Source organism: Porites lutea, chromosome 11 (genome assembly GCF_958299795.1).
Source record: "Porites lutea chromosome 11, jaPorLute2.1, whole genome shotgun sequence".
Taxonomy (NCBI): Eukaryota; Metazoa; Cnidaria; class Anthozoa; order Scleractinia; family Poritidae; genus Porites; species Porites lutea.
This window is the reverse complement of record NC_133211.1, coordinates 4152876-4169450: the sequence shown is the minus strand read 5'-3', so window position 1 is coordinate 4169450 and position 16575 is coordinate 4152876. Positions and strand designations below refer to the sequence as shown.

Sequence of the window (16575 nt, the reverse complement as noted above, 5' to 3'; positions counted from 1 at the left end):
ATTTATTTTAAAAAAAACTAATCGTGTAAGCTGTGAGAGTGTGGGCTTCTAATTCCTATTCCCCACATTGCTATTCGGTTTATCATCTCCTTAAATCAGTGTTGAATTAATATACGACAGTCTTTTGTGCTTAACTGGTAAAATAGTTGCATTTTCTTTTAGAAGGGAATCCCTAGTCTAAACAACCTTATGCTAGTTGTTCTTGCTCATTTTACTGTAACACGGAGTCAAACCTGTTAATAAGGACACTGCGGGGACCATAGAAAGTGTCCGTGTTAACGGGGTGTTTGGCGGGTTGAATTAAGACAAGACAGAATTAGCTCATTCTCTTTTTTTAAGGTAAGGGTTTTCTTTCCCTAAGGACAAAGCAAATTAGGGGTTGGATTGTAACCGCTAGAACTTGGCTTGGAAAACTGAGTTTGGACGAACAGAGTCCAAGTTCTTAGAATAAGCGATATGTTTTATGGTCAGGTCTCGATATTCATGACAATAATCAAATATTCCACTGAACCTTGCCGTTTCTTTTGTCTTTTTGATTATTTATTGTTGACAATAATATCATTATATTAAAAACGCACTAATTGATCGAAAGCGAAAGTTAGTTCGCCGGAAGAATACAACAGTTTGAGCCCAGTTTCGAGATTAAGGGAAAGTTATAGTAAGGACAGTAAGAGAAAAAAGGTGTATTGACAGGATAGAAGATACCTTCGTCAACGTTGCGTTGCAGACAGTGTGTACGCAGTATCGACAGAACAAGCACTTAAAGAGGGAAACCAGCAACAAAATAGCCCAACAGAGACGATCGATGCAACTTCCAGTAATAGCATAAGTGATTGTAGAAACAGTGGAAATCCCAGCGCACCTTCAGGAAAATCACATAGATTTCGCAGCGGAACGCCATACAGTATAAAGCGTAAGTTAGATATACATAAAGTAACTTAACACTACGTTCAGTGACGTATCCTGAGTGAGGGTCCGGGGGTCCGTACCCACTAAGTCCACGCCGTGAACGTAGAGAATTTTATTCTAAAACTAGTAGTAATCAAAGATTAATAAGTGCGTTCGAAGTTCAATGAATTTAGCTAAAATCATACAAAAACAGAGGAGGAAATTAGTTGAGAGATTAAATGAGAAAGACGAAGTATTTAAAGAGCAACATGAACAATAGCAACTTTAATAGTGAAACCCAAATATGTAACCAAAGATGTTTATCTACTTAGTTACAATGTAGTTTAGATACTGATTGTGGGAGACTAACTTTTGTAACAGTAACATGAATGATAGTGACTTGAATAGTTACAAGGGATTGGTTAGTTGCAAGGGAAAATGTAACAAAACGTGTTAGTCTACTCAGTATCTTGAAAAACTGAAAATGATAGAGTAGATTTTATAACAACAACATGAGGCTATGATGAAGTTCAAAATGCTATGAAAATTAGATTTTTCCATGTCTAAACGTTTCGTGTCTGTGTGTCATAGCATTGTTTAACAATTTTTCTTAACTTAACAGTAACCTGGATGATATTAACTCGATTAGTCACAAGGTAAAATGCAATAATTAAAACATGTCAATCTACTCATTTACAATGTAGTTCAGATACTAAATGAGTGAGACTAATTTTTGTAACGGTAACATGAATAATAGTAAATTGAATAGTTTCAAGAAAGTTATGAAGTTGGTAATGCTATGAAACTTTTTGCAATGTTTAAAAGTTCTGGTGTTTGCATGTCATACCATAGTTTAACAAAAAAATTTTAATAGTAACATGAATAGTAACTTGAATAGTTGCATGGGATTGGTTAGTTGCAAGAGAAAATGTAAAAAAACATGTCAATCTACTCAGTATCTTGAAAAACTGAAAGAGATAGACTAAATTTTATAACAAGAACTGGAACATGAAGCTGTGATGAAGTTCAAAATGCTATGAAACTTAGATTTTTTTCCATGTCTAAATATTTCGTGTTTGTGTGTCATAGCATTGTTTAACTATTTTTCTTATCTTAACAGTAACCAGGGCCGGGTTGTTCAAAGCGCGATTAAGCAAACCCAGGGTTAGCGTCAATTTTTATTCCAGTTAAATTAATAACCAAAAGAGATTTTCTTAAGGATTCTTGCTCTTTAGTTTTATTTTTCGATTTGACTTCATGTGCAGCTTATAATTAGCTTTTGAAATCTTTTTAAACAAAAGAGATTAAATCTTTGATTAAGCTTTAATCGTGGGTTAGCAGTAATCGTCTTTTGAACAACTGGGCCCTGGATGATACTAACTCGATTAGTCACAAGGTAAAATGCAATAATTAAAACATGAGAATCTACTCATTTACAATGTAGTTTAGATACTAAATGAGCGAGACTAATTTTTCTAACAGTAACATGAATAATAGTAAATGGAATAGTTTCAAGAAAGTTTAATATGAAATTCAAAAATTAAGTGCTATAAAAGTTTTTGCGATATCTAAAAGTTTTAGTGTTTGTATCTCATAGCATGAATTATTAGTAACTTAAATAGTTACTAGAGATTGGTTTGTTACAAAGGAAAATGCAACAAAACATGTTAAATGGCAATTTTTTCAATGTCCACAAGTTTTCGCGTTTGCGTGTCAAAGCATACTTTAACTGTGTCTAGGTTTAAGACAGCCTCTGTGATTTCCTCCTCTGTTGTTTCATTTGCAATTAAGTGACAAATTGAAAACAACTTTGGCACTGCTTCTTGATAAACCTGTAGCTGAAGCTTCTGCAGTGGTTGTTTGGAGTTTTGGATATGGATCTTGAGTGTCCACTTTACACTGCAGCTGGTTGCCTTTTGTGTTACTTTGCAGTTATCGCAGACTGCAATTTTTCCCTTGATTGTAACTTTTTTTGAACATGAACAACAACAGTTGTATTTGGTGACACTGCTTATTCCTAGTATTTCTCCAATGGTTTCTGTTGTTGTTGAGATGTCACTGACTTCAGGTAATGTTTGTTTGAAGGGTTCAGCGTCCTTGATGGTGTATAAATTATCTTGTTTTGGTGTGTTCAAGTATCTTTGATTCTGAGATACTTTCATTCTCAAGTTGTTGAAGAAATAGGTGGACTGTGGTGTGACGCTGTCAACATGCTCACCCCAGAAAATAACTTTTATGTAACCAGATGGATCAACTATATAGCCTTCCTGTTTTTTGACAGGAGAATCTTGGATGACTATAGTTTTGGTCGCACTTAGATGTGATATCTTTCCTTTTATTGACACTAGCTGTTGTGGTGCTACTTTTGACAAGGATGCAATTGATGTGACATCATCTTGTGCTTTGTATGGAAAATCAGCTGTTGTTGAAGTGATGGTTGTGTTCCTGTTTATTACTACATCACTTCGTCCATACTTATTGCTGATGTTAAAATTTGAAATTTTAACCGGTGATCTTTGTGCGGCCATTGCATCAAGAGTTTCCTTCTTTTCAGTTGCAAAGCATACACTGCCAATGAGATCTTTCTCTGTCTGAAGGTGGCAGTTAAAGTAGCTTGTTGGTCCAGATTTTTTTACTGGTGAGACATTATGCACAAAGCAAGTTATGTCTTGTTTTTCTGTAGGAGGAGGTAAAAAGATATTTAGATTAATGTAATAAATTTGGCATGGATGGGATTACTGCATAAGGTAGCTTGTGTTATTTGAAAAAAACATATGTGTAAATATTAGTCTCCTTGTTTCATGTACTGTAAATCCTCTATTAAGCCCACAGGGGGCTTATTGTTTTAAGGCGCATTGGGGGGGGGGGGGGGGGGCTAAATAGAAAGGAAGGGCTTAATAGAAGGGGAAGTGTTAAAATTTAGCAAAACAGGAGCAGTTCACCACTCATTAATTACTGTAATTAAGATTATTTTTAGTACAAATAACAGTGATATTTTGGCCAAAGTTCGCCACCAACATGCAAGAGGTGTGGGAAAAATAAATTGTATCATATAACTACATGAGAACATTAAAGGGTGACAAAAGTGATAGGAAACAGTGTACATCTAATACCTAGATGTTCAAAATAATATGTTTTATTAATGAGAGCATATAGAGCAGGTAAGGTTATAAAATGATTTTAAAACAAGAAGCATTAGTTTAATAGAAGAAAGGAACGTATAACCATAATATTTAAGTATGACCGGGAGATACATACCTGAAGCCATATTAGATCTCTGTCTTGTCTGTTGAAAAAAAAAAAAAATAAGGATGTATACAGATGTTTTAGGAGGGTGTTTAAAATACCTTTAAACCCTAGTTAATACAACACTCTGAAACATTACATGGAACTTTGCTTTAAATGTAGTTGGAAAGTGAACTATTTATAACCATAAAAAAAAATCATTTATGTATGCATGTGTTGAAGGCCGTATAATCAATTTATTCTAATTAATCAATTTTGGGTGCTGTACTGTTGTGAGTGACTTTGTTCGCATCACTCAACTTGGGATCAATTTATATTTGCTAGATTATATAGCCTGCTTTCTTCTTCAAGTCTATATTTTAAATTAGTGGATTTCTTAAGACTCTTAAGTCTTTCAAAAGTCATTGGTTCAATAATACAAGATGAAAGTGTTTTCACTCTGCTTATAGCTACATATGAAATGCCTGCAGTAGTTTCAGTCTGACCAATGTCAATCCATGCTTTTGGCAGTGTTAACCCTTGGCTCTTGTGTATTGTGATTGCCCAAGCAAGTTTGAGAGGCAACTGTTGTCTCTCATGTAAACCATCTAGTGTCTGTGAGGTTATTGTTATTGGGCATATAGGCACACATCGTGGAATGCTATCACTGATAGATGGACCTCTATACTCATTAAATTTTACTATGACAGCGACAGGCAAGTCTGGTGGTTGCTGGTTGTTTGCATAAATGAAATCTTCAACCGTTCCAGTTGCACCGTTACAAAGTCCAACATCTATCCATAGGTTCATGGTAAGCATTACATGTGCACCTTTTGCAAGGAAAATGGTCGGTTGTAAACCTGACATGTCATCCGAACTTGCTTTCTTAGCTATATCACTAGAGTGACGTGCAGTGATGCAGGCTATTGGCTGATGAAGTTCTGATAACTGTTCAAAGTTATAATTAGCAACTTCTTCATTGCTGAAATAGAGCCTAGTGGCATCTTGAAACTCATTCACGTTCAATGCTATGGAAGGCTGTCTTGCCAAAAGAAGTTCTTGCTCATTAGAATCTCCTGTGCGAAGGCGTATGAGTAAATCTCTAAACTGAGCTTGCTGTTGATTTAAGCCTTGAACCCTCTGGTTTACTGACAGTTTTACAACATTGCCAAACATGTGATAAGCTAAATAGCCTTGTTCACCTGTAGAACTGGAGGGTCTCGAATGATATAATGGCTTATCTGCCACTGGAGGCAATTGAGCTGGGTCACCAACTAATATCATGGATTTACCACCAAATACTTCGTCATTTTTGCCTGTTGCTTGTCGGCAGCGTCTATCAATCCAGCCAAACAATGTTTGTCCTAGCATAGAGTATTCATCAATTAGGATATAACTGATATCTTTCAGCTTGGTTTGTAATGTGACAAGCCCTTGTCCTGTTAATTCTTTGTTATGTCTTGGGCCAACAGGCAATTTTAATAGTGAATGGATTGTACATCCGTTTATGTTAAATGAAGCTTTGCCAGTTGTGGCAGTCACTGCACAAGAGTGTTGGAGCAGGTTTCGGATGGCATTAATGAGGTAACTTTTCCCTGTACCGGCAACTCCAAGTATAATAAGAAGCAATGGATCTTTAGTGCAGGCTTGTTCAGAATGTGCTTTCACCATATTGTAGGCATGTCTTTGCATGTCACTGAATGTATTAACATCAATATTTTGTTGTTGCAAACCAAAGGTAGAATCCAAAGTATCTTTCTTAGTTTTTATCCAGGATGGCATTTCCTGTATTAAGTGATTTGCATACTTAATCTTGTCATTTTGCCAGTCATAATCAGGCTGAGAGGTTTGTTGTGTTATATTATCTTGGTTAACAAAATACCCAGGTATGAGATCTGCTAAATCCATCCACTCTTCACGCTGTGGAAGCTCTTCTGAAGAGTGCTCTATATTTGGTTCCTCTTCTGTGTTATTCTGTACACTTTGTAGTTTTTCATACCAGTCAGGAACATGCTCTTCAGCATATGGTGTTTGTAGAAATTCCTTCCATTTTGTGATGTATATTTCATCAGTGCCTTCCTGACAATCCCAGGCATTGTCTTGTGTAGTATGCCAAGGTTTGTGCTTAAGTAACTGATATTTGCAATAAAGTCCAAAATTTGGACCTTTTGAATTGGAAGAAAATACTGGAAAAACTCTGGGAATCATGTTATGAGGCTGAACTGTTAGTTTTTTGTTGACAAGTTTGTATTTTGTTGCAAAATGAATGAAATTAAGAGCCATTATATCTGGGATGGTTTGAATATATTTTTCCCTTTTAGCGTAAGTATCAAGCAATGAGTCATTGGTTACAGTATCTCCATCATTTGTTATAGTTTTGATTCTACGTGAACCATTTAGACTAATAGGTACCACATTAAATGATGAGCTGACAAGTTTCAGTGACATGAGATGATGCATAGTCTCTTGTGCAGAGAAGTCACGTTGGCCAAGTGACTTCATTATCACTTTTTTTATCAATTTTGTAGGGTTGCTATTGTTGTTGCAATTACGGACAATAGAATTAAATGCAAGTTTCATTACAGGTGACTTTGGTTCACCTTTTGAAGCATATTTTGCAAGGTATTCAACACATGCATGATAATCAATGATCACTTGAATATCACAGTTTGCCCTCCAGCCTTGAAGCTGAAGTCGTTGGTGATTATTGAGTCTGCTATCATTCCTCTTTGTTATGATCTTTGCTTTGTATTGAGTGCTTCGATCTTTTGTATGAATGGGCTCAAACTCTAGTTTTGTATTAACACAAGGTTCAAATGGAAACTTAAATCTACATTTCAGTTCTGTTTCGTTTCGTTTCTTTCTAAGACAATAGTTTGTACTACAGCGAGTGTGCCTTTGTACAGTATTCAACAAATCAACATAATCTTGTTCAGAGTCTTGTAAACTTACAAGGTCCTTGTGACGCTTTTGACAAGGATGAATAGAGGGCTTCACCCATGTGCCATTATCTGGTGGATCTGGATTATATGTAGACAATAACCAATCTACATACTGACAAACTACCTGGGAAGCCTTTTTCCCATCCACTATCTGTTGATTGAGTTCTAGTATATTGACTTGCTCAGCTGTATTAGTGGACATTTCAGCCAAATAGCCTTTTAGAGCTGTTTCTGAGAGTTTACATAAACCTTGATCATTTTTCAGCTTTGCTACACCATGACAATGTATACTACCTCTAGCTTGATATTCAAATCTGTACCAGTGCCACTCAGCATCTAGTGAATTGTATAACCAGTATTTAATAAAACTTTCTAAACGCTGTGTAAAGAACCAGTCTGTAATATGAGGATTGTTAATCACATTCTGCCGTTTGTTGTCAGTTGAATTATTACTGACTGAGTTGCCAAAAATTGCATGAAGTTCAGGCCAATGCATATCAGCAGAGGAGAATGTGAAAAAGAATGTTGGAGCTCCAGCATGGGCTATTATTGCTTTTAAATCTTCTTTAGCTTTGTGCCAATAAGCATTAGAACCAGTAATGTTACTAAGATAGCGTGATATCTTAGATATAAACATACTTGTGTTATTGCTAGTTGCCATTTGCCGCAGCCCTTCAGCAGTCAAATGAGCTTCTCCTGGGTTTTGTTTTAGGAACATGCCTGTCTGTTGCAGAATACGTTTTCTTTGTATCATATTCAATGCCCAGTAACCAAATCTGGGGTGAGTAGCAAAGCGATATACCCATTTGTCATTCTTGTTTTCTCCAAACTTTAAAAGGTGCTTTACTCTTTCTCCGAGTGGTATATCTCGGCGTAATGATGGGTTAGTAGGATCACCCTTACCATCTGGAAATAATGTTGGGAAAGCCATTGTTGCTAAAAAGGGAGTTACATACTCGTTTAATGGTTCACTGCCAACTGTTGGCCAGGGCAAGTGATTAGAATCATTAGACAATTGTTGGCGCACAGCTTCTATTTCTTGCTGCTGACACTCTGGAATAGGCAGAAAACTACTCATTTCAGTACCCTCATTATAAACAATGTCATCTTCATTTTGAGGACCTAAGTCAGGTTCACATGTGGCATCCAAATCTATATTCTCTGTTTCAACCGAGAGAAGACCATGTGGAACACCATGTTCTGGTAAAGAATTTAAAGAATTTTGATTGATGGTTATGTCCTTGTAGTGTGAGTTATTATTAACAAGCCATTGTAGTGCATCAGCTACATTTTGCCTTCGCACTGTCACATCTTTAAAACTGTTCTCTTTACCTTTCATCTTAACAACAATAACAGATAGATCTTTTGGGTATCTAGGCAGAGAATGTGCTAGTTCAGCTATATCCTGAGGCAAATTGATACAGTGGCCTGAATAGCCCCTTTGTCCACCAGGTTTTATGTAAACTCGCATAACAGGAAGTGCACGTGCAATAAGCATTTCTTCTACTTGGGTTAACCCCTGCAGTTGTAAAGGTACTAATGATGGCACCATGTCATTTTCCTTAGAAAACTTTTTTGGTTGTTGTTTATCTCGTATGCACCTCTGACACTGGTAGTGATCAACCTTCCTTGGACTGGATTTCAATGGCCATGCTTCAAAACAGACAGTGCATTGGCAAACTGAATACTGATTGGACTTATGAAAATCGTTCATGTTATTTTGTGCATGTTTTTGTTCGTGAACTGGACCAGCAGAGCTCTCTTTTTGTCCTGCAGAAATTGTTTGAGACCTTTTATAACTGGCTCTCCTATTTGCAAGTCTCTCTTTTCGCTTTTCAACAGTTTCTTCAGACGTTCTTTTTCTATAAGAGTCTTTGTAACTTTTTAGTCTCTCTTTTTGCTTTTCAACAGTTTCTTCAGACACTCTTTTTCTATAAGTGTCTCTCTTATTTTTAAGTCTCTCTTTTCGCTTTTCAGCAGTTTCTTCAGACATTGTTTTTCTATAAGTGCCTCTCTTATCTTCAAGTCTGCTTGCCCTTTCATTAGCTGTTTCTGTATATTTGACTCTTTTCATGTAATTTCTGTGCTTAAGAAGTCTACCATGTCTGTTTTCATTGGTTTCTGATAATTTTCTCTTTATGCATGTGAGTTTGTTTTTATATCTACTGTTTTTGTCAGTCAATGTTGAAACATAATGCAACTCGTTAATATATCCAATAAATATTGTCTTTCGTCCATCCTGATCAGCAACAGGAGTTAAGATTGTACTTTCAGGTGAATTTATATTAGACTGTGTGATATGAATGACACAGTTGTATGCATTGGCCACAGCTTGCATTATGATGTTATCACACCATGTGCCTTGTTTTGACATTTGTTGAATATAGTTATTCCAGTGATCATTAGAAATGCTTTCAATATACAATTCTGGGTAACTCTGTAAATGGCCAATTCCAGCCATACGAATTTCAAGATGCAAGTCAGCAGTCCTATACAGTTGGTGCGAAACTGATTTAAAGAAACAATCTCCAAATCCACCTACATCATGTGGTATAAGTCCTATGAGACGAAGCCTTTCAGTTAAACAATCCCATGGTAAATCATGACTAACAGCATTCTCAGGAGACATACCTCCATTTAATTTTGAATTATCATTATGAGTTTGAGGAAAGCTTTTTCCACCAGAATTCATTAAATCTGCCACACGGATATGTGTTTGTCTACAGTTACATGTAGAATAGTTATCTGTTGTTGTAAATTTTCTTTTCTGTATGTTCATGTAAAAAACAAATTTACTATAATAATGATCATTGGTATACCAGAATTTCCAGGTGTTGTAATTTCTACATAAATTAGTGATAAAAGAACTGTCTGGAAGATGTTGTCTTACAAAAGACTTGATTCTATTCCTAGACTTCGTATTACTTAGTGCCTTTAGAATTATTTTAACAGGAACGCGAGATGGTTCCCTGTCCCTTTTCCTCTGACAATTCACTCTTTTCTTACGAACTTCAACATTTTCAGAAATAGTTACACTATGATTTTCAATTTTCTCAGAAGAATAACTTGTCAAAGCCTTATCATGATCTTGTGAACTACAATCACCACTTATCAGCCCGGTAACCATTTGACTTTTGTCACTTTTCATTTGGCGCAATGGCCATCGAGCAGAATGACTCGGTTTATTTGCTTTGTGACCACAACGGGTCATTTGGCGCAATGGCCAACGAGTACAATGACTCGGTTTGTTTGGTATGTATTTGTGACCGCTATGGGTCAAAGCACAATGGCTTGGTAGATTTGCTTTGAGACAACTTTGTGTCAGAGTTATCGGTTGATTTGCTTTGTTGTTCGGCAAATTCGAGGACATCAATTCAAAGCAGGAGAGCAGCGAAGGTCTTCGGTTTGTTGTAGTTCGGACAACGCCGACATCGGGCTTTCTACATGCTCTTGGAGTACTAAAAAGTTTCCTGGTAAGGCTTTGACAAGTTGAAGCGATGAACTTTTTAAGAAACATCGCATGAAGTTTGAGAAAAATAAATGAACTTACCGAATAATCCAAAGATATCCACGGAGGCGACACGGACGCACGAGCAGCTTGCACTCGCACGAGGTATAGTTGCGTGCGCACTCGCACGAGGTATAGTTGCTTGCGCATAAAAATAGTTGTGTGCGCATGTCCACCAGGTGAGCCCGCAATTTCTTTGGCCGGCTATTGGGCTTAAAATTCGTGCGCGCGCTTAATAATTATTCAAAATGGCGCAGATTTTGAACATCGCCCGTCCAAGTAACCAAAAATCTCGAATCTTCACGCCTGGCATGCACAGGTATCCCATCGACCACAGGATCCCCAAAGATTACGAAGCGTTCTCCTAACGTCGAACGCAATTAACGAGTGTGAGCTGAAAACTGAATCTGGGCCACTGAAAGATCGTTTATAAAAATATACGAACTTAAAGTTTACTAGAAAATAATGTACGGGTACAACGCTCAGGAAGTATGCCGGAAAGAACTAGCTTCAGTGGTGTGCACAAGTTTTGACCCCTCCTATCCCTGGATCCGCCCTTGGCGCCGAAATGGTTTCTGAGCTGCAGCCGGTTAACAGTAACGTGTGTATCGTTAAGACTCAAAGTGAAACTTAAACTTCCTTTCCCAATAGGTTACACTAGCCCTGCACCAGAGCAAAGGGTTGTATATAGCACAGAATTTACTAGATCATCATCGAGTCCCTTTTCTATAAGAGGGGTTCACTTCCCGAAAACTAGACTTTCGCTTCAGTCTTAGAGTAACAGACAAAACTTTCTAGCAAACTGGTACATCAGGTGGTGCATGTACAGTTAACATTAGACAGAGACTCTTGCCTACAGGCTAAACATTTGGACTTACTCAACTATTTATTCCTTTTTTGACTCTCGTTCACTGGGTCATGGTCGGAATGTGAGCTATTAACCCATTCGCCCCTGAACCGCCCGTAACCGCCCGTGCGGATCCAGGTCCTTTCTACCCATTGTGACGTCATCAGTTTTAACGGTCAAGGACAACTTTCTTCACTAACTTGTGCAGAGTGAAGAGATCTTTCAAACCATACCAGAATGAGCACAATTCAGTCAAGGACACCGGAGAAACAAGCAAAAAACCACGTGACATTGACCTGAAAATCTCCATGAAAATCTTGTCCCATTACCCACCTACCTTTCCTTTCGCCTAATCCTAAGATCCTAAAAGCTTTCCTAAAAACTCTTCCCACCAAAATCAAGCCTACTAAATGCCCAGCAAGAGAAAAAAAAAATGAGGCAAGAAAAGCAAAAAAAGAAGGGAGGAGAGAAAGCGAAAAGTAAAAGTCAAGACTGCTGTGTCACTTTTAAACCCAAAAACTGTCGAAATTTTGCTTTCTGCGCATGCCCGAACTTCGCAAGCTGATATTTTGCATCTGGATCGGAAGACCGCGAAGTGTTCGACCTGTAAACCAGTTTGTGGTAAGTTTTAGCTCTTTATAGCACGACAGTGACCAGAAAACCACTCGACTAGCTTCAAAACGCGTTTTTCGGCAAAATCTCTAGGAGCGAATGGGTTAAGCAAAGGACCAAGCTTTTTGAAAAAAATCCACTTTTCAGCATAAAACAACCAAATCTGTCTATTTCATGTCAAATCAGGTGAAAAAGTTGGTAAAAGGCCATTTTTAGGTTTTTTGATTAAGGCTATGCATCACCTTTACCCTGCCCTTGGGGAAAGTCTGGGACTAGGCATCGCATTTCGCGCAGCATACAAAACGTGTACATTGGTTTATGAAACGCGTGATGACCAAGGGGCCGATCGTTTATTTCGTCCCAGGGGGGAGAGGGGTGGGGGGGGGGGGTGCATCAGTTAGCTGCATGAAAACTTTATCTCCCCAAAATAATAACATATGAAAATTGTACCCCCTTTGCCAAACTTGGGGCAGTCTGTGGGCATGCTCCCCTAGCAGAAAAGTTTTAAATTTGGGGTCTCGGAAATGCCATCTCCTGCGTTTTCTGCAGGATATTTTCAGGAAATAAAGACGAAGGTCTTTATTAGGGACAAGAGAGAATGATGTGAGAGAATGATCATTCTCTCTTGTTAGGGACCGGTCATTATTTATCGTCTGGGGGGGGGGAGGATTTTGGGGGGGGGATCAATTGATTTTTAGGAGTACAAAAGGGGGTATCAGTCATAACTGAGAAACCAAAAGGGGGGATCACTGAAAACTTTGGAAGGATTTAGAGGGGGTACCACTAAAATTTGCTTGGAAAATGAAGACATTGGTGGGGGGGGGGGGGGATTGCGAAAGTCATCAAATTTTATAAGAGGGGATCACTTCACTGATGTAACATTCAAAGGGGGGATCGGCTAAATTTCACCTTGTTTAGCCCCAAATCCTCCTCCCCCCCCCCCCCCCCCCCCCAACAGGCGATAAATAATGTCCGTTCCCTGAGTTGTTTATTTCACCCATCTATCTATAGTGTTATGGGTAAGGTACAGACTGTTTACGGCATCATCAAGGACGTTACAAGCAAAGGGTGAGATGTGTACCCTTCAGACGGGCAAACTCTATTATAATGCCATCAATATCAATTACGTCCTTGTGCTTATGTATGTGCAGAATTGCAAGAAAGCTCGATCTCTCGTCTGTCATGGTCCTTCGTAAAGGAGTTTACAGTCTCTTCACACCGCAAAAGCTACGTTTAGCTGTGCACGTTGACACAGGATAAGTCAACAAAATTAGGAGAGCTACAGTATACTCCGGGATAGAATTGTAGTTGGCCTGGTCAAAAGTCTTAACCAAGGTCTGTGGCTTCACATTTGGATCCATTTCACTCCACTTAATCAGTAAAAGGATAAAAGAAATCCTAACACAAAAACACCAATATAATGTGAAATATTCATCCCAATTTAATGATAAAAATGCTCCCAGGAAATATAAAAAATCTATATATTATTATTTCCAGATTTCAGCTGTATGCATAGGCATATGTGTGTACATGCACGCTACATTCCTGGTAGTAGAAATAGCTGATAGATTTCTGCGCCAACCTTTATACGGGTAACATTTTGTTGTTGACAAGGAACCGCCGAAGAAAAATTTTTTTTGTCTACTTTCAAAGGAAACGTGGATTTGCTTCCATCATGATATAGTTTGACAACTTTTACATAGAAGGCCAGCTCTGTGCCTTAATATTTCGACCCCCCTCGCAATTTGTGCGTTTTCAAAATAGATCTCCCAAAATCAAAACCCCCCCGCCCTCTGCTGGGAAGTAATAAACGATCGGCCCCCAGCAGCACGTTACCAGCTTAGTGTCACAAGCACATCATGAAAAAGACGAAAAAGTCGCGAAATTGTGAGGGGAAAATGAGGCGACACCTTTTTGGTGAGGTAACACAACGTTTTGGTGTTAAGCACTCTTGAACATGTCGAAGGTTAATACAGTCTAATATTAACTGCTCAAAAACTCAGTTTCTATTCAACGGGTCCTTTACTTCTCTTGTCTTTTTGCTTTTACAGGACAAGCGCTACTCGTTAAAGGAGAGATGGAACGGCCCGCCTATTGCTATCAGGTACAATAGATCATACCGTGCCACTGTCTGATGAAAAGACTGCTACGTGACTCCGGCTGCTTCTTCTCGAGAAGTCACCTGAAGTCACCTAGAGGTTTGATCTTGACTTGTTGTGGTCGGTACTTTCGTTTTGGGTCTATTTTGGCGCAATATGCCGCAGTTTTACTGGCTGTCTTATTTTTGGAGCCAAACTTAAGAATACTTAGCCACTTCAGATTATTTTCTTCTCGAATTAGTATATTACAGCAATCAGTTTGCTCATTAGGTGTACGTAGCATTTTTTTTTATTATCAGGAAGTAAATGGCTTTGTCAAGACCTGCCAACTCTCCCCACTTTCCCTTTTCATTAGATCTCCCGATTAGAGCATCAAATCTCCCGGGAAATACCTACCAAGGCCTTTAAAAAAATTTTTTTCATTAATTTCGTTATTTTCGAGACGTCAAAACGGAAAATAAAACAAGAAGTGGATTTAGTGCTCTTATTTGAGCTGCTCTCAATCAGAAAATATAAAACTGAAAATCAAATTAATATTTATTTAATGAGTATCGTAATTGGTCAGAAATCAACCAATCAAATTGCACAATACACGGCAGAAAGTTGGCGCGGTTTTCTCACACCGTTATCGACGTCAAAAACATTCGGAAGGTCTTCGGGTGATTTTTGGAGAGTATTCAGACATTGTTGACAATGACATTCTTACAATGCAAAGATTTCTTGACGTCTCCAGATTTTTGTACTCTGGGGGTGGGCAGGTATGCTATTAAATTAAAATAAAGAGGCCTCCTTTGGGGTTGGGTGGGGGCTATGTGGGGGCTAAAAAGTGGTTGTTTCACGTATTGAAGGGAAGGTCACGTGGCTGTCGGTATTTTGCTATGGTTACCAAAATGTTCCTCGTCACTGTCGCAGTTTCAACCCTTTAATAATTATTTCAGGCCTTACTCTTGCACGTCAGCTCCCCTATAATTATGTGACCAATCAATCTCAGCATTATCAGCGTGAGGACTCTTCCTGGAGAAAGGTGCAAGGGAAAAGATGTAACTATGGCTTGCAAGCACTTAAAGAAAATTTCACTGGTGTGATTATTTTTATTTAAATTGTATTAACATTGTGCATTCCTTATGACTTACCATCGTTCGAATGAAACGAGTCTGAAACTTTTTTTAATACTCAAATGATTGTGTGTTAAAAAGTCGCTCCAGAAAAAAATTTACCGCTGATATCAGCTAGATTTGTATCAAAGCAAGTTTTATAAATTAGTTCATGGAGTCGCTGAGCCATTGTTTTCGGATGAACATGCCGATGATGAAAGGTTCTAAGCCGCATTTACACGAACGAGTATGAAACTTGACTAATGGCAAACTTATCAACTCAAACGCTCGTGAAAATGTCGCTTTTTTATAAGGGACCGATCGTTTGTTACTTCCCGGGGGGGGGGGTGGGGTTGGATCGATGGGGGGTACAATTTTGTAAGACGCTTGATTTTGGAGGGTCAATTTTGAAAATGCACAAAATGTGAGGTTGGGTCGAAATATTAAGACACAGGGCTGGCCATCTATGTAAAAGTTGTCAAACTATATTTTGATTGAAGCAAATCGACGTTTCCTTCAAAAGGAGACAAAAAAAATTGCTTCGGCAGTTCTTTGTCAACAACAAAATGTTATCAGAAACACTTGTGAGGGCAAAACCACAACTACAAACCAGTGAGGGTCCGCCGGACCTTTAGTAGACCTGGATCAGTAAATTCTTGAGTACCACATTTTAAGCTTAAAACAGTAACCTGATCCTGACGGCAGGAAGAGTGATAGAAAAAATAAAGAAAGAAAACAAAAATAAGGTGGTGGATTATATTTGCCCGATATTTCCGTTTGCAAAACAAACGTTCAACGGGGGCTAGAAAAGAAAAAACAGAACAAAATGTTACCCGTATAAAGGTTGGCAAAGAAACCTATCATCTATTTCTACTACCAGGAATGTAGCGTGCATGTACGCACGTGCCTATGCATACAGCTGAAATCTGGAAAAAATATATGGATTTTTTATATTTCCTGAAAGCATTTGTATCATTAAATTGGGATAAATATTTCGCATTATATTGGTGTTTTTGTGTTAGGATTTCCTTTATCCTTTTACTGATTAATATGTGTTCGGAGAAGCAATCATTGCCTAGAATTTTCTTTTGCTGGAGGACGGCTACACATTTCTAGATGAACGTTCCATTCATGTACAATTTTCGAAGCTTGTCTAATAAATTCCCTACGTTTTTCTGAAGTTTAATTATTGGGCTGCCCTTCGGGCAAAGCCCAGCACAGATCAGGCAGCCTCCATTTTTTGATTGGAAAAAGACAAAATGGGGGACAGATCAGGTTCCCCGTCCCCCCACCCCTGCGTTCACTTATGTCCAGAAATGCATGCAATGGCGAAAATGGCGAAACTGGCGAAAAATCGCCA

General features: G+C 38.2%; 2 protein-coding genes across 2 annotated transcripts; both read right to left on the bottom strand.

Annotated features, from left to right (window-relative positions):
* Nucleotides 1-1028: 1028 nt before the first annotated feature.
* Nucleotides 1029-10938, bottom strand: LOC140951568 (uncharacterized). Its single transcript, XM_073400846.1, has 3 exons — nucleotides 10606-10938; nucleotides 4147-4174; nucleotides 1029-3565 (listed from the first exon to the last, which is right to left on the bottom strand). Exons 1-3 carry the CDS (start codon nucleotides 10711-10713, stop codon nucleotides 2556-2558), a joined length of 1146 nt encoding a protein of 381 aa, XP_073256947.1. The 5' UTR covers nucleotides 10714-10938; the 3' UTR covers nucleotides 1029-2555.
* Nucleotides 4147-6330, bottom strand: LOC140951567 (ATP-dependent DNA helicase pif1-like). Its single transcript, XM_073400844.1, has one exon. The coding sequence runs from the start codon at nucleotides 6319-6321 to the stop codon at nucleotides 4441-4443; it is 1881 nt and encodes a 626-aa protein (XP_073256945.1). The 5' UTR covers nucleotides 6322-6330; the 3' UTR covers nucleotides 4147-4440.
* Nucleotides 10939-16575: the final 5637 nt, after the last annotated feature.